At 43.3% G+C, this 25,725-nt stretch overlaps 3 protein-coding genes across 7 annotated transcripts in view; 1 reads left to right on the top strand and 2 right to left on the bottom strand.

Annotated features, from left to right (window-relative positions):
• Nucleotides 1–376: 376 nt before the first annotated feature.
• LOC118311484 (small integral membrane protein 44) lies at nucleotides 377–4,753 on the bottom strand. Of its 4 annotated transcripts, none has more exons than XR_007030805.1 (4): nucleotides 3,627–4,753; nucleotides 2,895–2,956; nucleotides 1,624–2,023; nucleotides 377–1,034 (listed from the first exon to the last, which is right to left on the bottom strand). XR_007030805.1 is itself a non-coding variant. In XM_035635404.2 (4 exons), exons 3-4 carry the CDS (start codon nucleotides 1,784–1,786, stop codon nucleotides 736–738), a joined length of 462 nt encoding a protein of 153 aa, XP_035491297.2. In that variant the 5' UTR covers nucleotides 1,787–2,023; nucleotides 2,895–2,956; nucleotides 3,050–3,350; the 3' UTR covers nucleotides 377–735. The 4 variants fall into 4 exon arrangements, 1 of the variants encoding a protein (XP_035491297.2); XM_035635404.2 differs by lacking the exon at nucleotides 3,627–4,753 and adding an exon at nucleotides 3,050–3,350; XR_004793994.2 differs by lacking the exon at nucleotides 1,624–2,023.
• A 40-nt stretch (nucleotides 4,754–4,793) lies between these two features.
• Nucleotides 4,794–8,666, top strand: tm6sf2a (transmembrane 6 superfamily member 2a). Of its 2 annotated transcripts, none has more exons than XM_035635401.2 (10): nucleotides 4,794–5,263; nucleotides 5,828–5,931; nucleotides 6,037–6,134; nucleotides 6,269–6,372; nucleotides 6,464–6,546; nucleotides 6,634–6,758; nucleotides 7,125–7,226; nucleotides 7,347–7,439; nucleotides 7,531–7,650; nucleotides 7,750–8,666. In XM_035635401.2, exons 1-10 carry the CDS (start codon nucleotides 4,950–4,952, stop codon nucleotides 7,957–7,959), a joined length of 1,353 nt encoding a protein of 450 aa, XP_035491294.2. In that variant the 5' UTR covers nucleotides 4,794–4,949; the 3' UTR covers nucleotides 7,960–8,666. The 2 variants fall into 2 exon arrangements, with proteins under 2 accessions (XP_035491294.2, XP_047188201.1); XM_047332245.1 differs by having other exon boundaries at nucleotides 4,795–5,338.
• A 1,219-nt stretch (nucleotides 8,667–9,885) lies between these two features.
• Nucleotides 9,886–25,725, bottom strand: part of LOC118311478 (neurocan core protein-like) — a 36,351-nt gene continuing 20,511 nt past the window's right edge. Inside the window, exons 12-20 of the mRNA XM_035635388.2 lie at nucleotides 22,369–23,742; nucleotides 19,114–19,230; nucleotides 15,493–15,606; nucleotides 14,339–14,390; nucleotides 14,014–14,120; nucleotides 13,579–13,661; nucleotides 13,018–13,162; nucleotides 11,875–12,057; nucleotides 9,886–11,164 (exon numbers count right to left, since the gene is read on the bottom strand). Of these exons, the coding sequence (XP_035491281.2) occupies nucleotides 11,046–11,164; nucleotides 11,875–12,057; nucleotides 13,018–13,162; nucleotides 13,579–13,661; nucleotides 14,014–14,120; nucleotides 14,339–14,390; nucleotides 15,493–15,606; nucleotides 19,114–19,230; nucleotides 22,369–23,742 (2,294 nt within the window). The 3' untranslated portion in view covers nucleotides 9,886–11,045. The remainder of the gene's footprint in view (nucleotides 11,165–11,874; nucleotides 12,058–13,017; nucleotides 13,163–13,578; nucleotides 13,662–14,013; nucleotides 14,121–14,338; nucleotides 14,391–15,492; nucleotides 15,607–19,113; nucleotides 19,231–22,368; nucleotides 23,743–25,725) is intronic.

Genomic DNA, 25,725 nt, shown 5'->3' with positions numbered 1-25,725 from the left:
TATCTATCTATCTATCGTAAAGCGCTCTGTGCGTACATCCCTTCTAGACAGTATTTAATATGGCTGATGTAGAGTTATCCTTGGCATTTATAAATAAGGTCACTGCCCCTGACACTGCCAGGTATTAGAGTGGGGTAAGATGGATTAATGAAAGCAGACAAGACACAACGGCACTCAGGTATTATTCAGTTGTTTACTGGAGAGAAGCTTAGTCCAACACCTGAACAGAGAAAGTGTTTTTCTTCAGACACACGTTACAGCAAAGTGTGAAGTAACAGGAACATGACAGTTGGGGGGGGGGGGGGGGGGGGGGGGCACAGAAATGACAATTCATGTGCCAATCAACAGCATTTTCTTGACATAATATGATAATATGAAAGAAATTTACATTTTAATGAAAACATTCTTACATTATGGAATTTTCAGATTTACAAATTCAAAATAAAACACATTTTGATGCATGCGAATTTGGATCGTCATAATAGTGCAATATAACTAAATGATTGACAATGAGGACCTTGTTTTTACATTGGTGTTTTTAATAAGTACTTAAAGAAAGCATTTTCTTGTTACATGAGCACTGACTATAACTGCTGACTAGCATTTGCAGTGATTTATAAAAAACAAAACAAAAATGCTTTGGCCTCACTACAGCAAATAACCAACATTGATCACCGCACTGAAATGACTAAATGTATCTGAGCAACCTATGCGACAAGGTGAATTTGCAGAAACTCAGATGGAAGTGATATAAGGGGTCACAGGGCAGGCGAAGGTCACGCTATGAGTAGATATCCTTTTTTCTCCCAGGTAGGATGAAGCTACGGCGCTTCTCAGCGGAGGAGCGGCGGGCGGATGGCGACAGTCTCCATCCGCCTGGTGGAAACCCGGCAGCAGCCCGTCCTTTTCCTTTTCCATCCTCACCCTGTCTTTCCCCATCAGCTTACTGGAGACACTGAGCAGCCGCTCCTCTTCTATCTCTGCTCTTCCCTCCTCTGAATCATCCTCCACTGGTTTTGGGCCAAGAATCCAGTCTGTGAGGTGGAAAAGCATGAGAGCGAAATGAAATACACTGTTTTCTGTGTGGCAATCCACACATTTTACACATTAAGTTTTAAATGAACTCAGCCTTTCCGGGAAAAGTTATTTCAATTATATACTTTTATCATATATATCATTAAAAAAAAAAAATCCGAGGCTTTAGAAGATCTTTCTAATTTGTAAAAATAACGATGATGTTGTAGAAACTTTTTTGTATGGACTCATTTTTTTAAGTGGGCACCAACCAGGCAGTGTAATTAAAGTTGCTATTGACCTTACTATCGGAAATATAAGACCAAGTGTTTTTGACAAAAATTTGGTCAACTTTTTTGTTATTAACTCTAATAATATGACAAGGATATATTGGGGAAGGTTAAACACTGTAACACAAACCTCAGGATAAATGTGAAGGAGAGTCTTCAAGCAAACACATTCACCCAAAAAGGACAAAGAGGGGAAAGAGAAAACGTTGATGCCACCTTGACCCCAGACATTTGGGTGAGAAAAGGCTCAGAGACACGACAAATACGATGGACACCAGCGTGGAGCGATGGGGAGGAGAGGACAGCAGCCTGGGGTTACCTGCCAGGTCATGCATCAGATCTTTAATCAGGTGTCCCACTATGGCATAAGTGGCCACTATAACCAACACCACCCCGGCTAGGACATAGACTGCATTGCGCGGCAGAGTTATTGCATCTCTAGCTGGAGGAATGTAGTCCACGAAGTAGGCCTCCTCCTCCATCCTCCGGGACAGCTGGAGGAGCTATCGGTGCTCAAACACCGCCGGTGTGAGGTTCAAAAGCAGAGCTTCTCTTGACGCGTTCAGGGACATGACTGGTTGTTGGTTTGTGGTTTGGGTGCTTCGGGTGGAATTGATGTCGACACTATTGAAAGGCCAGGCTGTTCAGAGAACACAATGAAACTTTGGGGCAGTTTCTCAGGGTGATGACCGATTCATTGTCTTTGTTGAAGATCCCAGCTGATATAGGTGTGCATCAGAGAGGAAGAGGGAGAGGAACTGAGCATTAGAAGATTCATGACATTTTCTGAAACCCGGGAAGGATGGCGGGATTGGCTGACAGATGGAAATGTCAAAATGGTTGAGGGCATTGTCTCTCAGCAGTGACAGTTCTCTGTCACAAAAAAATGTAGTGCACCAGACAAGAAGAAATCTGATAACGCAAGTGTGCCACTTCTCCTAATCTCTCGTCTAGACTTAAAATCCCAGCATTCCTTCTAGTTTTTCAGAGAGGGGGTCCTCGGTCAAATTTCCAGTGGAGCAAGGAATGTGAGACGGAGGAGAGGTGAATATAGGACAGACATAGTTAATAGGATTGAGTCTGTCACAGAGCAATATCAGCTTTCAATCTGCAGGGATTAGAGATATGAGCGAGGAGTGGTGGACAGTTATATGCCAAAGAGGCTTATGGTCCTCCATGACCACATTGCATATAAATATATATCATACATAAATCACAAGAAACACAGTTTCTCTTGGTGTTTCACTTTGTGGACATTCCACGCATCAAATTCCTTTCAAACACAGCAGCACTCAATAAAATATCCTGTCACATAATTTCACTAATATGACAGTATTTTCACGGCTCATTTCTCGCTCCATAACAGAGCAGATGGTGACATTTAATTTATTTTTTTTAACTTTGTGACCAGTCTATATTCTCATGGGTCAGAAAACGATACATCATCAAATGTGACTTAGGAAAGTCTCCCAAGAAATAGATAAAGAGCAGCATATCAACTCATTTTCTATTATGAAAGATGATAAAATGTTAAGAGACGGAAGGGAAGAAATGATGAAGGTGTTTTAGGTTTCAAATTCAACTCCTTACCTTGTGATCGAGAATTGAAACAGCTCCTCAGACTTCCAAATTAGTGTTGCACACAGACAGCTCTGGAAATAACCACAAACACATGGCAAAAGGTTAAGGTCATGCAAACAGAAGGCTTCCCGTAGTAGTGGGTGCTCTCTCACAACAAAACCCACCATCAATGTTTTTTTTCCTCTACAAATAGTAAACAGTGATCTTAAAATGCACTCGTATGCGTTCAGATCTCGGTGGAGCATCAGGATGCGCTTCCTCTAGGCTTTGGACTCATTCTCCTTTGGTGGGTTTTGCAGTCGCCAGAACTGAGAAATGAGAAATTGCCATTCTATGATCGTGATGGCTACGTTTGCAAAGAGAATGAACCAAGAGACTGGGTGCAGCCCCCAGTAGAAACCATCATCCATGTTGTTTGTTTGAATGAGCTGTGAAGTGAAAAAAGCTGTGCGGGGTGTCTGAATGTGTCTCGGGATGAGCACGTCAGGAGAATAAGTCTGAATCTTCTGTGGTAATCCTTGACAGGATTTGGTTGACACCGTCATTGGTGACACCTTTTCACTGAGTCAGCAGGCAGCACAACAGAAGATGGAGCTGACCTGTTGGACACTGAAGTGCGGTGCAGGTCGATTTACACTGCAAAGCCTCAAACACGGCCACAAGACAATTCACAGACAATAAATCGTGAAAATTAAAGGCATTTCCCATGTGCAAAAGTTTTGGATAAATGCAGGACTTTACCTGTGAGAAGGATTCCTTTCTCATTTACTCTCAGGATCCGTTCACAGTGGGGCTCTAGATCCTCTTCAGGTGAAACATGGGCAGATTGATCACAAAATGAAGCTCCACAGAAAGCACTACAAGCCGAACTAGTCCTATAAGCAAAACAACACCCAGTCACTCAGTAGAGTAGGTCCATATCGCCAGTGACTCCCTCAGGCTGGGGTAACCAGCTTCTTGGGTTTGTCTTCTGGCTCCACCAGCCACTTGAAGTAAACGTCTCCCAGGAGGAAAGCCCAATAGATAACGGTTAGAGAGGTGTTTACGGTCATGATGCCAATGATTAAAGGGTGCATCATCGTGGCAGACTGAGTGGACTCTTAAAAATCGGTGTCACCTAAAAAAACCAAACAATCCCCCAACCTTCGTCAGCTGTGTGGGCGAAGGGCTGTGTGTACGTCTGATTGAATCTGTCTGCTTCGACTCTCTTCATGAACTCCCCACCCCTCTCTACTCTCTCTTTTCCACTGGTCACTAAGTTTCTGTGGCAGCAGCAGCAGCGTAATCCTCTTCAGCCGCTTTGTTACAGGCGATAAAGTTGCATTAGATGTAGGCCCGCTTTACAAACGCTGTTCATCCATAAGATGTAGTTGCGTAACGCACATGCTCATGATCTGCAGTGAACAGAGCGGCATGAGCCGATATTTTGCAAAGACACAACAAGAAATGTAACAATGATGATTTGAGTTTTAAACCACGCCCTGACTACAGAAAGAAAAGAAAAAACATAATCTTTGTTCTTAACTTCATGTTCTCCCCCAGATATAATCCAGAATTCAATCAAGACTGGAGACATTAGACTTAGCAGGTCTTAATCTTACACCAGATGGCACCTGAAACGAACCCTGGGGGCCACAGGGGCCTAGACCACAGTCAACACTCGACCTGAATTCCTTTTCTTTTTTTTTATTACTTTTTTCATTACACATTCATCTCATGTACCAATAATCCCAAACATGAATGGCTACTAGAAAGCAAAAAGCACACAAATTAAAATAAGTAATAAAATGCTATTGTTGTAGGAAAAGCTGCCTCCAGCAGGTGGCAGTGTCTTTAACCTGCCTGGTCCGAATGGTTTGCATCATGTGCAGTCGCCTGTCCGTCGTTAAGTGTGATGGTATTCGACGCTGGGCCTGAATTATCAAAGTCAACGGACTTCAAATGCGTATTTTACGCATGACGCACGGTTCAGCAGTCCGCTTCATGGACTAGGGTTGCTTCTCCTTTAAAATGTCACCTGTCTGCTGCGTTGGACTTTGAGACCTAAGTCGATAGCAGACACACATGAGCAGCAGCAGTGCGTTGTTTCATCACAGATCAAAAGCCAACGGGAGACACTCCTTCCCTTTCAATTATCTCATTTCCTTTGGCGGCAGCGGAGAGGACGCTGGCCCTTGGCATGCCTCGTTTCACAGCCGGTCACCGTGTTTAGCGGGGAATATTTCTACCTGGACATTCTTTCTCTTTCTTTCTTTTTTAAGTTGTTCAAACAACACGTTGTGTACAATGAGGCCGCCGGTGGAACTCTCCGTGTTTCTCCTTTCTCTCTTGGCTCCTGGAGTCTTATACGCGATGAACAACACCCCTGCACTTCAGGAGTAAGTGTGTTTGTGCGGCGTTGCACAAGAAAGCCGCTGATATTTACAGGCTGGAGAAGCGGCCCAGTACCTGAGGTAACACGGGCCCTTGAAGTTGGATTCGATTCGAGCTTCCCTGATCAATAACTCAAGAGAAACGCAGTTAAAACATAAACGAGGCATGTTTTCCACCAATGTAGACAACGAGCTGAAAGTTAATTCTAGCGCGTGTTGATCCTGCTTACAATGTATAAAAATGAAAAAGTATGAGCCACATTCACATGGGCTGAACTAAAAGGTTTGGTTGCCTGAAACCTAAAACGTTGTATATGTTCTCCCTCACTCCTATTTTTTTTTTTTTACTGATGGAAGTATGAATGTGAGGAACATTGTACATGCAGGTAACATTGGGGCTGCAACCCACGGTTACTGATCATTTTCATGATTAATCAAATCCAAATGTCGGAAAGCAAAGAAACAAGGGATTAATTGACCAATTGCTTAGACACAAGTTATTGTTTGATACTTGGCGGGTTCTGGACTCTCGCTGATAAACTCACTGTCACCATTCCTGTTTTTCCTCAGACCTCTACCCATCCTGGGGATGGGAATGGTCGTCCTGGGATCTGTTCTCCTTCTCCTCCTCCTCACTGTGCGGCACAAGATGAAAGTGGACCCTTTATTCTATGGTACAGTCGGATATACACAGTGATGTGAAGGTGGAGTGTAGAAGCAGCAGAGTTTAAGTTTTTGAGTGTGTGTGTGTGTGTGTGTGTGTGTGTTTTTCTGTCCAGTGTTTGCAGAGTTCTCCTTCACCTGCATGGTGGGCCTGACCAATGCTTTAGAGCAGGATGGCTTCATCTCTGGCTTCATGGGCTTCTATCTAAAGAAGGTAAGATAACTCACGTTGAGCTAAACTTTTCCTCCGAATCTCTACGAACTATACTTCAGAATTATGGTTTCTTATTCACATGTTTATGTGTCATGAACTCCAGTTAAATTCATGATGTGATGCCATCTCTACAGGGTGAGCCTCATCTGAGCACCGCCTATGCTGTGATGATGTCTTACTGGGAAGGAGTCTTTCACTTAGTCCTCTTCCAATATATCATCCACTGCATGTTCAAAGGGTAAACTGTGGCATCACCACCATCTCTGCCCGACCGCTGCGTGTCCAGTGAGACCTCTTAATGAATGTTGGTTGCTTTTCTGTGCCTGTAGGAAGTCCTATCGAAGCCTGGGCCTTCTGTGGGCGGGCTCCTCCATCGCCCACCAAATTGTTCTCATCCCGGGAGTGGTCATTGGTGAGAGCTGCCGAAATCAACACAGTTGTTTGTTGTGTGTTATGTTGTTGGAGACCATCTCTGTTTATCATGTTCGCATGTGTGCAGGTAAATATGGGTCTAACATTCGGCCAGTCTTCTGGAGGAACGTCCCGTTCTTCCTGTTGCCTTTCTGGGTGGCCTCCGTGCTCTTCAGCAGACACAGAGAAATGCCAGTTGTCACAGCAGACAAGGTAAATTCCTAACGTTGAGACATTTACAGTATTCTGAAAATCTATAGAGTAGTGGCCCCCAACCCTTTTCCCCATGAGATTCATTTATTTGAACTGTTGTTGGAGGTCAAATGACCAAAATTGAATTTCTGCGGCTGGTTATTTAATATCCTGGTAATGATTTTTGAGTTTCTTTGTGTTGCCTTTGTGTACGTTTCCCGCCTGCACCATATGATGTGGAAAAGTCTGGCAAAGCCTCATGAATGATGGAAAACATTGCCCTACAGAGTGAATTACGACTTCTACGAAGAAATAAACAATAGAGCATAATAGATGTTTTTCTATCATCACACTCGTATTAACTGAGAATGATTCTGTGTTGACTAGATCGTAGCGGAGCAGAAGAAAGGTCTACTGTCCCGGCCGGTCGACCTGCTGCTGTCCCTGCTGTTAATGGGATCGATGGCCTTCTCTGTTTTCAGAGGCTTTGTGAGTATATCCAAATGTGTATTTCTTTTTTGTTTTCCTATATTTCTGCCTATGGCCACACTCATTGAGATATTAGTTAACGTGTTTGAATACTGCTTCTCTCCTCCTGCTCTGGTCCAGGTGGTGCTGGACTGTCCTCTGGACGTCTGTTTCACCTACATCTATCAGTATGAGCCGTACCTCAAGGACCCAGTTGGCTTCCCCAGGGTTATGGTCAGTCTGGAGACCGCCTGAGTTAAACCAAATATACTGTATGTCCTTGTTCAAATATGGAACCTTTTTTCTATTGCACAATTCCTTTTAGATGCTGGTGTATTTATTCTATGCTCTGCCCCTGCTGACCGTCCTCATCTATGGTCTGAAAACCCCCGGATGCAGCTGGATGTTAGACTGGACCATCTTCTTTGCTGGAGCCATGGCTCAGGTAACTGCTTATAAAGTGTTTGCTGATAATCATATACCTTAAAAAAGCAAAGTGCAACACAGAGTTTGATGGTGGCTTTCCTCCTGCTCTTCTCTCCAGACCCAGTGGTGCCATATCGGTGCATCTCTGCACTCCCGCACTCCCTTCACGTACCGAGTCCCGGCAGACAAATGGTGGCCTGTTATCACCCCCAATGTGCTGCTCGCTGCTGTGCCGGCTCTGCTGGCCCTGCGCTGCCACACCAACCCCGCCTTTTTTATGAAACCTGTTCCCAAGGGACAGACCGACAACGAGAAGAAGAAAAAGTAAACCATACTCCAGCCACGAGGACTGTCGAGGAATACCTCACGCTATGACTACTGAAGACTACTGTTTTCTGGGGACTCTCTATTGGGCACAAACTGCTTTAAATACACAATTTTTTCAACCTTAAAACCCAGAGAAAATCTAAAAACATCAGTCACCTCGTGTAGCACTCCCTGCATGGACTATTGGACCCTGATAAGGAGGCGGTTGATGAAGTGGGGGGCTGTGATCATCTCGCACAGCTTTCAGGTGATTCATGCAGATTCCCAAGATGTTATCTTCCCAAACTGAGACTGTTAACCTGAATATACAGGTCGGCCACACACAGCAGGAGAGTGAAAGTCTTATTATACATCTTTCTATGCAGAAGTCCACACCAAAACTCCTCGGCTCTGCTGAAACTGCAATTGATTGTATTGCAGTTGGGTGTTTACTCATCTAAAAATTGTCAGGGCCAGTGAGAATACCACTGCTTTCACCCGATCAAAAACCTGTGGGTATTATAACTTCATAAAATTCAATGAACGCTTGGATAACTAAGATAAACAAGAGAACACACTAGAGAAGCTGACATGTTTTTGATAAATGACTCTGAGAAAAAGCTCTTTCCATCAACTCGTCAATTAATCAACTAATAATTTTACTTCGGGTTATCTCAGTGTCTCATTTTCCACTTTATTTTGTACAATAAAAACAAATGGTGCAGTATCTTTGAGTCTCTTAGCTCATGTCTGTCTGTGCTTTCAAATATAACAAGCTGTAAGTTGATCATAAATCCAAAGTAGGAATCTGCCTTCATCCACCAAGTGAGTGTTTTGATGATTTAATAAGACGTCCTCAGAAGTCAATATCGTCCCCCCATCTGATGATGTCATTGTGCCCTGTGTGTGCTGAACCGCTGCCGTGGTGAAACAGATAAGCAGTGAACCCGGGTTCAGGTGAGATGTGACACACAACAGCAACACGAATGATCACATGACACATTGATCAGCTTCGCTTGTTTCATAAAGTTTCAGTCTTGGGGGCTGAATCCTCATTGTTTTGCAGTGAATCAAAATTGCCAGTAAGAAGTCATGCTCCTGATTTTCTTTTTTTAAAAATTTTCTCGGAAAAAGTAAAGATTTCAATTCAACTATTTGTTTAAATTTCCACAGTGCAGTTCCTTCACATGTATGTAGTTAAAAGACATAGGACTGTAGTCTTGAATGGACAAAAAACTGAATTAGCATTTCTCCTGGCTATGAGCCTGTGTGTGGATCTGGTAGAGAACCCTACATGGGACACTTCCTGTGACAGGTTTCGCGTGCGTGCGTGCGTCCATCCATTACAGTTTGGGGCAGATCCAGGAATTTTGAGGTTTTTGTGATATTTCTTTTGACATCACCAATTCCCTATGCATGGATCTTGATGATAATTGAGCAGGCATATTTAGGGGACAAGTATCTATGAGTGTGTGCAATTAAAGGGCGCTGGTCGGCCTTCACAGAGGTATGTGCTCTACTGAGTGCCATGTTAGTTCATTCAGTTCATGAGGGGAAATTTCATGGCAGTTCATTCAATATTTGTGCAGGCATTTATGTCAAAACCACAAGACTCAACCTTGTTGCGACAATAGAGGAAAAGCCAGAGTATTCACTAGAGTCATAAGGATACAACATCTGGGCTCCATGAATGTCTGTACGAAATTTCTTACAAAATTAGATAGATATTAAGATGTTTCACTTGATAAGCGAAAACTCTGATTTGCTGGTGGAGCTACGAGAAAAGTTCAGGGATAATCTAAGTTATCAGGCTTAATCCTCTGGGGACCCTGATTATCTGTGCAAAATTACATGGCGATTCATCCAATGATTGTGGAGATGTTTTCAAGGTAGAAGCAGATACATAAGTTAGGTTGGTTAGGGAGTAATAGAAGAATAATCAGACATATTCTTTTTTCTCACTTTATTAAGAATGAAATACAACAGCAGGACAAAAAGTCATAAGAACACCAAAAAAGTGGGATGACCGATCAAATATCAAAAGGACCAAGGACAAAAAATCGGGACATTCTACCCATCATGTAAATATAGCCGTGCAAAGGTTGAAAGTGTTTAGCGATTCAGATACAATCAATTGGTTATCTCTAGAAAGTCTGGTATGATCCCATCCGAACTAACTATGTCAATGGGATATATGCAGTAGTTGAGAGGTTCTGGTGGGGATAGGGGAGTCTATTTGATTGGACAAGGTCCAGCTATTGAATTAAGGATCAGCCAATGACAAACACCACAGAATTTACAATACAGAGATTAGAGGCAATCAAATGATTAATTTTGTTACTGATTGATTGTTGGACTTACAGTATATAGAAAAATTATGTTACAGTGGCTCTCACCGGCTATAAGTTAAGGAAAAGAAAGCATTTTCACTTGCAAATGACTCATAATAAATAGTAACATTACACAAAATAACATAGCAAATATCAGAAAAGAAGCATGTCAGTAGATTAAATCAGACCAGCTATTCAGTTACTCTATGGGGGGAAAAGGAACAGCTACAGTACACATACAAAAAGCTCAGGGTTACCAAGGACTGAATGCCGTCTTGCATCAATTACATCTGTGCTTTGTAAACAGAATACTAGGATGAGTTTTTCATGTAGGACAAGCAAACGTATACAGAACAAAATTGACTCAGCACTTCTCTAAGTCTCTCTTTAACATGCACACGCTCACACATGCTCGCACACTGCTGTCAGTCTAGACAGACCTAGAGAGGGCTTTCGTTCGTAGACTGGTGAAGGGTTTTACTGCACTGAGACGTCAGGGAGGGGGGGGTTAATACGAGTTAGTGAGAGAGTTAGTGTTCGCATGGACCTCGGTTAAAGTTAGCCGGTCAAAAACAAAGAAGAGGCGTCAAAACACCCACACTCAGTGACGGGATGATGGAAAGGCGAACTTTATGTTAGAGTAAGAAAACCTTATTCGTCAGCTAAACGGAGAGCATGGTCGGAAGCGGGGAAAGGTAATGGGCGTGACGCGAAACTACTGTCTTTCTTTATGGGCCATGGTTAGCACCTAGGCATTGCGGACGTTGTGTTATTTGGTTCAGTAGGAGCTGTGCGCGTCCTCTCTGGCCTTGTGTCCCTCTCCGCCGTGTCTCCTGTGGCTGCGGCGTTCGTGGCGCTGATTGTGGTGGTGACGTCTGTACCGGTGTGACCGTCGGGCTGAAAGTAGAGGGAAAGAAATGCACGTGTTGTGCATGTTGAATGCGGTGCTACACATAACGCAGCAGTCATTCTGTTAGAATTAAATCCCCCTCACCTACATTTTTTATATCTTACTCTGGCTCTTCCTTTATCCCTCACCTCGACATAATCCCTCTTATCTTTAATCTCTTTATGTTTCTATCTTATATTGTTTTCACCTGAGTACATTGTCATTTTCATGCCACAAGTTTGAGACAACTTTTGCTTTCTGACAAGAGAAGATGGTACATTTTGGCTGTAAAGGGATGTACATGGTCAGCTGCAATACTCAGAGTGGCTGTGGCATTCGAATAATGATTGGTTGGTATCAATGGGCCCAATGTGTGGCAAGAAAACACTCCCCACACCGTTTACTAACCAACAGTAGAACTATTGACACAAGGCAGGTTGTGTCCATGGATTCCTGCTGTTGATGCCAAATTCGGACCCTACCATCTGCAGCCTCAGCAGGAATTCAGATTCATCTGACCACGCTACATTTTTCATGAGCAAACGTCCACTGCAGCCCCAGATTTCTGTTCTTGGTTGGCAGGAGTGGAACCCGACATGGTCTTCTGCTGTTGTGGAGCATCTGCTCCAACGTGTTGTGCATGCAGAGATACTTTTGTGCTCCCCACATCTGCATTTCAGGTGGCACGCAAGGTTTAGAATATACACCGGTGACTCACACTTTGTGCAGATGATCCTGGGTCGCTCCCAGCTCCCGTCAGCCCGGCAGCGAGTGGTGGGGATGTGGCGCTGGTAGAAGCCTTCAGAGCACTGGTAGCGCACCACTGAATGGATATCATAGTGGGACCTCCGGCGGCCTATCAAATGGGCATTCTCCACGGTGGGCGGGGTCCCACACAACACTACCGAAAAAATTTTAATAAAGAAAATTGGAATCATGAAGATAAAAGATGGTATGATGTATATCCATATTACTATTTCACATCAACCCAGGGTCATATGGTACCAACAGTCCATGGTTTCCTGTATGGCAGTATAATAGTTTCCACTTCCACAAATACTAACATTAAGTCCATATTTAAAAAGGTATTTTTCGAGGCACAATTTCACAGGTGTGTTTTTGCCTGTAGATGGCAGCATTGTTTCTGTATCTGGCACTTGAGTTGAGCTGTGGTGGGGAACTGGGTCTCTACAGTAGTCAGGGAATGCAGCCAAACCACAGAGCCATTTGACCACAGCCAAACTAACAAAAGACTCTCAAACTACTTAACCCTTTTCTCCCTGTCCTCCTCCAACCTTCTCCTTCCTTCTCCAACTCCTCCTGATCATATTGTGAGTCATCATGGTGGCCCATCTGTAGCTCTCCTTGCATCCTGTAAGCTCCCACTGCATTTACATTTCACGTCGTATTGATGAACAAGGCATTAATTGGCAATAACTGCAGCTACAGTTGTGCTGCCTGGGTAAAGTTTAAGTGAGCCCAGAAGATTTGAAGATTTAAAACATAATCACAATCTTCACTTTAGCGTTAATATCTGGAGCATCTGCTGAAACAGCGATTCAAGTCTGAGCAACTCCTGAAGCTTTGTGAGAAAGAAATCATTTTCTACACAATAAGCACAAGAACTGACGATGACCTATGATGACTAACGGGTTACCAGCTGGTCAGCGCAAGCACACACAAGCAACCAAATTGTATGAAGGCAAATTGATTATTAACTGGTGAGTCATAAAGGACCCGAGTTTGTCAAGCAGGAAAGGACGTTATTGTTCATTTGCACATTTTACTCGTGCTAAAAGTTGTAGTTAGTTTGTTGCGAGTGCGATCATTGGTTACATGCAGACCAGCACGGTTGCAGCACCTGTTCCTTTCTTGCAGATGTAGGGCAGGTTGTAGTTGCAGGGCACGTCGTTCCACTTGCCATCCTCATGGGCAATGGTCACCACGCAGTCCTCGCCACCTGCAAAGAAGTTATCCGGCTGGCTCTCCCTCCAGTTCTCATATACCTGCACAGGAGCAAACAACACAATTCAGCTGCATTTGTTTTTCATTTGTCAGTACTGTCACACTGGAAATTCTCTCATCGTCTCTCTTTTTCTGTTCAAAGCAAAATATAAACACTGGTATCTTCCGATTAGTTCCATTTGTAAGAATGCAAAATCTCATTTGCATGTAATGGAACGACTTTTAATTTAAAATTAAGCTTTAAAGGTCCTACAGACATATTTTCTCTTCATCAGTTTTTAATTATGATCAATGTGGTTTTTCATGAATATAATTTTGACAAAGTTAGAATAGTTTTGGCTATTTCTTATCAACAAAATATATATAATATTTTTTGGTGATGTGAAGGTTTCCAGAGCCTTTAAAACTGGACTTTGTGATCCTCACATGGCAGCACAACTGAACACGGATCACTAACCAGATCGTTTCCATCAGTCCACTGAAAGTCCTCCTCCACTGTACGGTCATTCAGTCCGATCCAGGCATTGTCGTGACCCAGGCCTGGAAAAAAACTACATGAATCTTTGACCTGAAAACACTGTATGAACTCAGATTTTTTTCACCTATCATTTCATTTGTCCATCATTTTATTTGTGACATCCTTTCTCTTCTTTGTCTTACACACTTTCACTGAATCATACTGTAAATCAACGATGCAGACAATTATGGAGATTCATGTTTTCTATATGGTATTATTCCAGTTTTATATGCTTCTTTCTAAATGTACAAGTCTTGGTTAAAGGGAATTTGCATGTCTTTGTTCAAATTGATTACTTTTTTTGTTTTGTGAACATTTGGAGTGTGTGACATATAACTTATGACTAAACCAAAGAAACAGAAAAAGTATGCAAACCATTGATAAACTCCTGCTCCGTAGCAGAGATGGCACTACTGAGGTGGGCACTGTGCTCTCTGCAGTCTTTCTCTGCGTCCTCCCACGTGTGCCTGTGAGTGAAGTACCTGCAGAACAATGCCATGAAAGTGCATATGAAAATACATATTTCATGCATTATGCAGCAAGACAAGTGCAAATGGTACAGAGCGCTGCAGTAAGTATGTCACGGATAACTCAAGGGTATGAAGAAGTAATGCAGATGGATGAGGCACCTGTGGTGGCCGGTAAATATATTGTGGCTCCATTTATTTTCACAGTGCAGCCATGTTTTCATCGTTCCTACCTGTAGCAGTGGCCGTGGAACTTCAACCAACCATGCTCGCAGCCTTCTATGTCTGCAAGGATGAAGAGAAAAGAGGAGGGGAAATGAGAGAAGCTAAAATTATGCCTCGAAGGGCAAGTAAAAGCATAGTTAAGTGCAGGAACATGGAGGAAGATAAAATTGTCCGCCTAATATGGGAGGAAAAGGGAAGCAGGTGAACCATTTGCTTTATTTTTAAAGGGGGCTTTTTATCTCATTGAAGACTGAAATATATGACTCTGGCATCCTGAGAGGCTAAATAGACGAAGTTTAATTATACAGGATTGTTTTCAATTCACTGCACACGTGGCCCTTTCTCTGCACTATTAGTATTCATTAATAACACCAAGGCCGGTGGTTCCATTTATAACTGCAAAGGTTAGATATTCATTAATCCTCATTACTACTAGCACACACACACACACACACACACACTGAGGATGGATCAGGAGCTAGAGGTGGCTAAAGTCCGCAATTTGATGAATCAGCGAAGGCGAAGGAAACAATGCATCCTGGAAAAATCTTTCACTAAAGCTGGGTTGCAAGTGTTTGTTGGACCTAAAGGATACACACAAGGCATTTTTGGGAAGAAACATTGAATGTGAAATTATAAACTTTTTCTGTTTACAAGAAACCTCCACAGGCCGCCTATAATCTACAAACAGCACATAATACAATTACTGCAATAATCTCAAACCATAAAAACAGTATTATCGTCACAGAAAACACAATGAAATTGTGTTTTTGATGGGTGCCGCATAATCCCGCGGCAATGTGTGCAATTATGTGGAGATGCTGAAGAAAAAAAAAAAAGTTCAAATAGTAACTGATATGAGGAAAATATTTGATATACTTTCGAGAACACAGAAGAGTCAGTCAGTATCCATCACAGTGCGAGACACAGTGTACCTGTGCCTCACAGAGCGGCATGGCTGCACGCCCCTCAGGATTATTTCCACCAGCACCTTTTACTGCCGGTATCAGATGGCTGGGAATCTTAATAAGCTAACTACTGTGGTTTGTTGGTGCAACACAGTCCAATAACATGATGTACAATAAATCCCCCTCACATAGCTCGGAGTCGTCTGTTCTGTGTCCGTGTGTGTATGTACATGCTGCAGTTTTTTCCCTCTCACCTTTCTCGCACGTGTCTCCCCCATAGCTAGGCAGGCAAAGGCAGAGGAATGAATCAATCTTGTCGATGCAAGTGCCTCCATTTTCACATGGCTCGGACTGACAGTCATCGACATCTATAGAGGGGGGGCAGGTGAAAACAGATGGGTTGCAGATCTCGTTCTGGTTCAAACTAAAAGGATGTTTTCTGCTGAAGAGATGTTGTTCGTAAGATTAAAAACAACAACAACAACAACAACTGTGTGGGCGTTCAGGTCGTGACACAAGAGGAGCTGTTGTTAGTCTTGGTGTTAACAGCAAAATGTGTCCATGCTGGTGCATACAGTACTGTAATTCAAAAAGGATGTGATGGGAATACAGAAAATCTCATCCCCTTTACATTCTTTACTTGTCCTCACTCTCTCACAGAGGAAGACACTCTAAACGCCTTTCAGGCGTTACTGCGTCCTTCTTTATGCGTTTACAGAGCTTAGGCTTGACTCGATCTAAGTCTAATCTTTTCTTTTGTCTCTCGTTCATTGTGTCCATTTACAAAAGGCTGCATGAGTGAGAAAGAGCAGTCTGCCCATCGCAACGCTTTTCCTTCAAAGCCGTTAAAGTGCAGACATAAATTTGGTGGACAAGTGAGCAGATAGACTGGACCTGCCAGGGGCTCCGGTCCCCATTTTGGCAGACGTCCACCCTGCTGCAGGGACCTTAAGTAACGGCAGATATGGTACCAGCTGCAGGGCTGTGCTCTCTAACCCCTCTTACAAGCAAAAGGGACATTTCTCTACACGGATCAATAAAGCATCACTTTATCACTGAAAACGGGGGGCATGTATTCTTCTTTCTTCACTGTGGGTATTTTGGACCCAGAATAACAGACTGTACCCCAGGACGGCAGAAAGCTATTAAAACTCACAGCGAGAGTGCAGAAAGAAAACCACTTACAAGTTCATACTCACTTCAGTGTGTTTCCTCAAATCTGAACAGTTGCTGTTTCAAGACAAAATGCTGAACACTGAAAAAGGTCAGTGGGCGTGAAGATCTACTGTAAATGTGTCAAACAGATCAAACTGGAATGACCTTTAACCTCACACAAGACTTTCATTTTTCACACTGTCTTCACACTGAAGGTTGGCTGCAAAGGGATTCACCATTAGTCTGGTCGACGTTGCGGTCGGTCAGTGAAGTGTATTGCAGGATTCTAGTATGAGACCAAAGCTGTTTTCACACATGAACTCGACATGAGAAAATGTCTGTAAAATTGCATTGGACATTTTCCGGAGTTTGACATTCACAGATGATGAACGCAGCAGGAGATGGTCTGAGTCAGACGCGTTCACAGCAGCAGGGAAACGTCTGGAATATTCTATGGCATTTGGGGAGAGCGTGCATGGAGGCAGGACATGACGATTATTCCGCTGCAGATTGAAAGCAGTGTTTTTGTTTACAGTCATCAACACGCCCACTCGCTCACTGAGATTCTCCTGCTGTATTCTCACATAGGCTCACTCAAACATTCTCCGGAGATTATACTGGTTATATACTATTCAAGTTCTGGACAATGTTCGAAGCATCATGTGCGGACATTTGTGTTCTCACATGCAGCCCCTCCAGAGAAGTTCAGGGAAATGTCCTGACTTCAGTTGATGTCTGAAAGCATCATCATTGTTTTTGAATCATTTCTTAAAGTTCAATTTTCCTAGCTTTAGCTTGAGTTTCTTCTGTGGCATCACACGGTTTGACTTTAATCTGACAACAGAGGCTGTTTATCTGTTTATAAAGATGACAGATCTTTTAAGGTAGATGGAGGAAAATAAGGCTGTTCTAGACATAGATCGAAACCGGAGATTTGTACTAATGTGTTTTCTTGTGAGTCTTCCAATAGGCTCAAAGTTGGGATCAATCAAACAGTGTGGCGTGTCTCTAAGATCAAACATCAATTTAAGAAAATAAGTAGCTTTAAAGTTTTTCTTACTGGAAAAAATTAAGTTCTCTGACCACTAGGCTCTCTGGTTTGAAATCACTTAAAGCCACCATGTGCAGTAATGACACTGTGGCAGAAAACATAATATAGGATTAGATCTATATCAAAGTTACATGAATATGCTGACATTTTATTCTATTTCAAGTTTTTGTTACACTTATTAAACTGTTGTTTTTATTAGCACTGGAGTAAATAGCACCTGATAAATATGTAATGACTCAGACTTCAGAATATTTATATAGAAACAAATACATGTTAAAAGGTTGGAATAATACAAAAACTAAAATCGTTAAATTAGTTAATTACAAAATGAACCCCAAACTAATTCATGACCTTGAATGACCTTGAGATATGTTAAAGGCTCTCCTTTCCTCCCATTAAAATCAGTCCAGCTCTTTGTTGTTAAACATAAAATGTTGAGTCCCCTTGTGCCTCTCATTCAATATGCAGAGGAGAAGCTGCTCCTCACAGAGGCCATACTGCATATCCATAACAAAACCTCACAGCATATCCATGCATCAGCTGCTGCATGCCAGTTTGACTGTCTGTCCGTCCGTCTGTCTCCCAATGGCACAGAGCAACAGACAAAACACAGGAACAATGAAGGTGTTCTCTGCCCAAATTGGTCTGTGAATACGGATAAAGTACGTTGCATATGGATCATTTATTCATAAAGTGATCACTTCCTTGAGGGAATCGCTGCCTAATGAGCCGAGTGCGTGTTGAGGAACAAATTAGGACACTTACGGCAGATTTATACCTCTGTCGCACTACTGCAAAGGGAGTTTTGGTTTCTGCTGGGGGATTAGGGAGAAGCTCACATGCATCTCTTCTAAAATCAAACTTTATTTGGCAACCAGTTTAGTTTGAGACGTGCGACATGAGGGTGGATATACAGAATCTTCTTTCACAATATTTAGATATACGATGTTTATTCACAACATCATGATGTAGTAGAACTCTCAAAAATCTTGATTGCGGAAACTTTATTGTTATTTTTAGGCTAATGCATTAAATTGAATACCTGAATCTGTTCATTATATTGATGCAAATATCCTTTGAATCCATTATAATGTGGTCTTTATCATTAATTTCTAAAACTGTCAGCAATAAACTGACACAGCCAGATATATTTAAAAGTAAACTACTCTGGTGGTATTGGGGGAAAAAAATCTGGGTTTCTCCGAGCTTCACCAACTTTAAGTTGTCTTTTCAGACATTTTAATAACACAGAATAAAAATGTAATGGAAATTTACATTAGCATATATAGCCCCAAAGGAAAAGTTCAGGAAAATGTAACAGCAAGTTAGTGGAGAAAGAGGAGAAGATCCCTTTGTACACAACATGACACTACTTTCAACAGGAATGTTGTTTGTGAAGGGAAAAGTTTGCCAGTAAAAGCTGCCACGTCTTGACCTTGAAGGGACATTACCATCCCCCTTCCTCCAACAATCTGAACCTAACCTTTGACCCTAGCCCCTGCTCAACCTCCTCTCTCAGTGTGATGGACAGCTTGGCATCTGACCTGCCAATAGGCTGTTAAAGAGCCCTGCGTCAGTGCGCACACACTGACAAAAAGCTGGCTACAGTATGCCGGCATGTGCGTGTCTTTGTGGGATGCGTGAGTGTGTGCGTTTGAGCATAACTCACCAATCTCACAGTTCTCCCCAGTGTATCCCTGTGGGCAGTAGCAGCTGTAGCCAGTTCCCTGAGGTAGGCACTTTCCTCCATGCAGACACGGGTTTGTCACGCAGGGCTCCACCATGACTAAAAGAGACAGACGGATGAGGGTGGAAGAGGAATTTAGGGATTAAAAATAATCCCAGTTAATTAGCGATACTGTAAAAGACAATGTTAGTAAACGTGATTTATTTTGAAAAGGATAAAACGTGATTCGGAGCTCTCAGGCTGAACAAAGCTTAAAATATTCCTAGTCCTCTGAGTTGGACGGCTTGAACACATTTCCCTCACCTCTACCTGGATTGTGGATGGAAATTAAAATCAATGTATGGCTCAGAAAAAAAAAACATTAAAAAAACTACCCTAATTTTCCATAATTGCAGCTCAGCTAAAACCAGCAGTTACAACACACGCATATCCATTTCACACTCTGTCTCTCTTCAAAGGGATCAGAAGCCAGAGAGCCTCAACCTCGCCATCCACTCACAGCCACAGTTGTCATGGTTACCATATGGAAAGAGAGCCTTGGCTCACTCCACTGAGCGTAGTGGGCAGCGTGAGAACTTCAGACATTAGCCATCCTCAACAGAAACCAGCAGACCTCCCGCTGAGCGCCTTGGCCCCGCTATTCACCCCCAAAATGTCTTCGTGTGTGTGGTCTCCTTCCACAATTACACATTTCCATATCAATTGACACACCACCGCACGTTTCTCCCCTGAGCGGCTCATTATAGCAACTTAAGGTCTTTGAAAACCAACACTCGTTCATTCTGGCCGCAAAAGCTCGGCTGTGGGACTCTTTGTTCCGCCAGATCTGTCTCTGACACTGAAGACTGCTTAGGATGAGGTGGTGTGTGACATTGACAGTGTGTGTGTGCAGGTTTGTTTGTTTGCATTTACAAAGGACGATGAGTGAAAATCAATACCCCGGCTATGATTAGCCCTAAGGCTGATCCTGCCCAATAACTAACCAGAAGCAGAGATCCCAATCCCACATCCTCTGAATTTTCATCAGGTCAACCTCCAGATTGGACAAAATAACAGATTGAGAGTTTTCCAGTTTTCAATCACAAAGACCCCAGCGCAGAGCAAGATCTTCAGTTAGCGTCGACTCCATAGATTAACTATAAATTTTGCAAAGTAAACCTCTCTGATGATGGTTCTAATTCTGCTGAAGTCAGGTGCTAAAACCAGCCATGCATTTCATTTAATGTACAGCAGTCTCACCCAATGTGCACTCGCACCCTGTGCATCAGCGAAGGTCAATAGCACGCCTTGACAAACATCAACTGTTATGACAAGCAAGATTTAGTACAGCATGTGTGTGTGTGTGTGTTTGTGTGTGTGTGTTTGTATGTGTGAAAGATAAACCTTGTGCGACTGGCCATTCATTACAGGGAGTGGTGCAGAAAAATCAATAGCTGGTAGGAGGAACCGACAGATTGGACTGTCCCTCCCTCTGCATGGCGGCTGACTCCACTGGCACAAACAACAGCGACAATAAGCTGCAGAATCCAACTAATAAGTTTACACAGATAAGACTGTTAGAGGATGATTGTTTGGAGCAGCAATGCTGGGATACCAAAGCAGTAATCTACACATCACACAAAGCCCCTCGCTGCGAGGAATCACAGCTGCAGACGTACGGTTTACTTTGGAAATATGATTTTGGGATAAACGGTTTAAATCTCACAAGTCATGGTTGGCATTTCTGCGAAGGCTGCGGAGCATGAAGGGGAAGGTGGAGACAAAGCACGTGTCAGCAATTCAAATGTTACAGAGAGATGAAAAATCGGTTTAAAAAGATCAAACGGTGGAAAGAAACTTGGTGGTTTTGTCTCTTTGTGTGTCTGCGTGTGTGTCTGCGTGTGTGTCTGCGTGTGTGTGTGTGCTGATGTTGGAGAACAATGCGCTTTGCAGCTGACGGTCCTTGAGTCCAACCAGAGGCCCCTCTTTTCTCTCCTCTCTCATTGATTGAACTGACTGATTAAGTGCTCTGTGATCCAGTCGGGAGAGCAAATACTGACCACCAGCCATGAAACCCAACCACAAGGGACTGAACAGGGGCTGAACAGGAGGGTGAGAGAGATGTAAGCTGAAAGCCGTTCCTCTGGTCCAATCTCCTACAGGCGTATCATCCCCCCTCTTTTTCCACCAAGGATATCAGTGTGTTCTCTGTGTTTATGGGCTTCTGCCTGTATGACTCCAGGGTCTCTCTGTCAATCAATCAACCCTCACACTGTACACCAGTAGTCCAGATGGTTTGCCCTCGGCTTCTCGTCGATACAGTTTACAGCTGTTTTCCATCCGCAGACTCCGCACACCGCGAGCAGGCAGCTCAGCCGTGCCTGCTGCTGCAGACATGAGATGCTTTCAAAGGGAGCAAAATAAATCACATTCGAAACGTGTGATAGCATGATGTCCGTGGGGCTTTCAGGGGGCTGGGTGATATGATTATTTTTTTTCTTTCCTTGATGCACTCTCATTATCAAGCAAAATATAAGTAGTAAACCAGGTGGCCAGCCAGGAGCTTCACTCAGATGCACAGGACAGTGCTGCAGACTTAATCAGCAGATAGTATATGTGACAGGGTTGTGAGCTCTGCTTCTAGTAGGAATAAAATGTATGTAGCCGGGGACTACACACTGAATTATATGAATAGATAGGCCAGAGGTCAGGCGACAGTAATAAAAAAACTGTATTATAGGATAATTCTGTTCCTTTACAACCGGATCTTATTTCCGTCACCACAAACATTTCTATTGGTTGTGATAACATCAAATCAATAAGTCAGCGAGTAAATCCTGGAATCCACGGCTTTGCTACAACAAAAACACAGCAAGGCAAGAAACAGAAAACATGTCAGAGAGCTTACCTTGAACATTTTCAGGAAGATGTATCAATTACTCATTAATGTTACTTATTTAAAAAAAAAAGCAAAGAATTACTTTGCTAATTACACGACAGGAAGCGTAATTGGTTAAATCGCTTGTCACATTTCATTGTTCTGTTCAGCTTTGTGAAATGTGCCTTTAAACAACCCAAAACTTAAGCATCAGAGGTTTCCAGGGGGGAAACCCTCTGGCCCGCCTTCTCAAAAATTCTCACATGAGCTCACTAGGTTGATCCAGTTGAAATTAATATTCAAATATTGCTTTTATCTATGACTAATCTAGCAACAAGGTGGAGGTGTGAAACATGTAAAAACAGACAAACGGTTCTTACTTGCTGGGCCCAGAGTTACGGTGCTGACGTTAGATCCTCTGCTGCCCTCCTCCTCCATGTTGCCAGGTAACAGGGCCCCTGAGCCCACAGCGTGAGACCAAGCGGGCTCCTCCTCTTCCGGGGTCCCTGACAGTAATGGGGGATAATCCAGAGAGCGGTTCTGACCTGTCGTCTTTATTGGGACCCAGTGAAGCGGCGTTAGGGGGTTAGCGGAGCTGTCCGGGTTTTCTTGTTGAGGAGACGTTGATGGGTCTCCTGATCCAACCATTTGAGACAGAGAATGGGAAGATTGTGATGATGGCGATGGTGAGAGTGATGGGGTTTGGGAAGTCAGTGAGGCTGAGAAAGTGGATGGAGAAGGGGATGAGGATGAGGAGAGAGAAGGGGGTTGGGAGGGAGTTTGGGTTTCTAACATGGATTGAGATGGCGATGAGTCAGAAAAGGACATGAGAGCTTTGGCGGATTTGGATGGTGAAGGTGATGGCGATGGTGAAGGTGATGGTGATGGTGATGGTGATGGGGACGGGGATGGGGATGGGGATGGGGACGGGGACGGGGACGGGGACGGGGATGGGGATGGGGACGGGGACGGGGATGGGGATGGGGATGAGGACGGGGACGGGGATGGGGATGGGGATGGGGATGGGGATGGTGATGGGGATGGGGATGGGGATGCAGATGAGGACAGTGGTTGACGTGGGTCCGATATCGATGGGGTTTCTGATGGTAAAGTGGACGGGGATTTGGATGTAGAAAAGTCAGTGCTGTCTGACCCAGTTGTGGTCAACACTGTGGGCTCCAGAGGACTGGCAGTGGCAGTGGCAGTGGTAGTCGTGGTGGTGGAAGTAGTGGACTGTCCCTTCCTGTGACCCCTCTCTCTGGACCTTTCTCTGGACCTTTCTCTTGGCTTAGACGTCCCAACCGGTGGTCGTGAGACTTGTATCTCCCCTTTTGCCTCTGCACCGGTAAGTTCTCCACTCCCCTCATCTTCTCCTTTCCCCTTTTCCTCTCCTCTCTCCTTCTCTTCTCCTCTGCGCTTGTCCTCCCCTCGGTTCTTCTTCCCCCTCCCTCTGCCTCCCCTACCACTTGCTCTGGAGGTCACTGTTTCTTCCCTCTTATCACCCGGCGGGGTTGTGGTCTCTGCTTCAATGCGGACCCAGGCATCGCCGCTGGATGAGGTAATTTCAGGTGCCAAGCTGGAAGCGGTGGATGTGTGGATCTCTGAATCCTCCAGGCCTGTGTTGCTCTTGGTAGTCATAGGAATACTGGAGGCGGCCAAAGTAGACGCCGGACGAGTGGGTGAGTCTTCCCTGGCTGGTGTAGTGTTCTCCTTGGAGGGACCACTGAACGATGAACTTCCCCAGGAAAACAAACCTGCGGAGGGCACAAAACAAACAAACAGAAAACCAGGAGTGAAGTCAGGGATGCAATTTTTGCAAACAAGAGAGAAAAGTGCAAAAGACAAAGCCAGCAGTGATGTACAAAGTAAAAATACATATTATGGATTGTGTCTGTCTTGCCAAGGGAGACAAAAACATTTCAAAGCTGTCTGAGCTATCCTTCAGCTGTGTTTCTCTGTCGCTGTACTTGCACTTCAATATCATCAACTCTACCAAGCAAAGCTCTGTGGACACGGAAGACAAACATTTAAAGAAAAGGTCAGAATAGAGTTGAACATTTCCCTCTACGGTATGTTTGACATTGTTGTAACTTGAATAAATATAACTATAGAACATTGTATACCGGGCATGGATAGAATTACAGGGCTACATTAAATTGTTTTCAAAAAAACATTACACCGTGTTCATGTCATGTCAGAGTTAACCTAATTGACATTTTTTGGACGTGGAAATGTTATTCATCTGAACCACCAAGTCGTTATTACTGGAATTTTTATTAAAAGGTCACGACAACCAATATCCGCCGTTCAAATTGCATCCAAAATAAATGTGAATATAGTGCTATTTTGTCAAAAACAGTTTTCTTTCCTAACACTGCCGACTTCAGAACAATTCAACCATCTTGATGTTTCCGGTGTCATGACAGCTAATCTCTGAGCTGTGAAGACATTGTTGAAATTTGAAGAGATTATCATGTCATTATCGCATTTAAAAACACTTCACTTCTTCATTAAACTGTGAATGAAGTCAAAAATAATAGGTTTCAAACTCCTCACACACACACACACAACTCTGTAACACAGTTTCACCACTTCTATGGCAAGCACGTAAACACCGGTAAACCCCAGAGTCCCCTGAGGAATGAGGAGGGGAAATACAGACTGATGAGTGTGCATGTGTTTATGTTTGAAGGAAACCAGAAGTTTTCAACCCACAATGTCTGTTCCCAGTGTTAATAATGGACGTGCAGCTAAAGACAGACACATTTGGCTCCAAGGACCAAACGGGAGAAGGACCTGGGCAGTACATTTGAGGACTGCGACTGGCTATCACTGTGTGAAAAACCACTGATATTCTCTTATTCTCATTTAACAGTCACCACAAGCTCTTGCAGTACAACATGCACAGAACCTACTTTACGCCAGAGACGCCATAAGATAAATGAATCCATTTCTGTGCTCGGCCCCAGATGCAAAATCACCTTAATCCCTCGTTCTGGAAATGTAATAAATTGAAACATTATTGGACTCAATAATGGAGATTCTTAAAGAGATTATGGGGTTTGAGATCCCTTGCTCTGATAAACTAGCCTTACTTGGCAATATATATATATATATACCTCTTACTAAAAGAAACACAGGGCCTTTATCAAATTGGCCATGACCGATGTTAATAAATGCTTTGCTTTGCTCCACCTTGTCTTCATGTGGCTCCTGGAAAGGGGATGATTTATTTTGTACAAGGTTACAGGGCTGACATGTGGTCTGTATGAAGAGTCTCTATAACCACCTGTCTGTCAGTGTTCAGTTCAATATATTCAGTTAATCTCTTTCCCATTTACAAAAAAATAGATATTTCTGAGGAGCCAAGAAGTTTACAAAATAGTGACATGAAACATTTCACATTTTGTCTTTCCCATTAGGTTAAATTCCTCTACGTCACTACAAGGGAGGTTGACAGAAAAGGAAACAGAAAAAATAGAAAATGCCTAATTTGCAGATATCCAGAGAAGATTATAATCTGGACTCAACGAAAGATGTGCAATCTGAGCTGCAGACTTTTTTATAAAATAATCCCATTATTTTATTTACATTAGTTGATTTGAGTTGCCAAGACCCATTGCTATTTATGACGGGGGGGATTACATTTGATTCGGTTTTACCATGGATAAGGCTTGAAAGTAAGCGTGCAGAAGTATGCTCAAAATACATACTCAAACATATACTGTCATGAAGTC

This window comes from Scophthalmus maximus, chromosome 5, assembly GCF_022379125.1.
Source record: "Scophthalmus maximus strain ysfricsl-2021 chromosome 5, ASM2237912v1, whole genome shotgun sequence".
Classification (NCBI taxonomy): Eukaryota; Metazoa; Chordata; class Actinopteri; order Pleuronectiformes; family Scophthalmidae; genus Scophthalmus; species Scophthalmus maximus.
The sequence above is the reverse complement of the archived record's forward strand: the minus strand, read 5'-3'. Positions and strand labels throughout refer to the sequence as shown.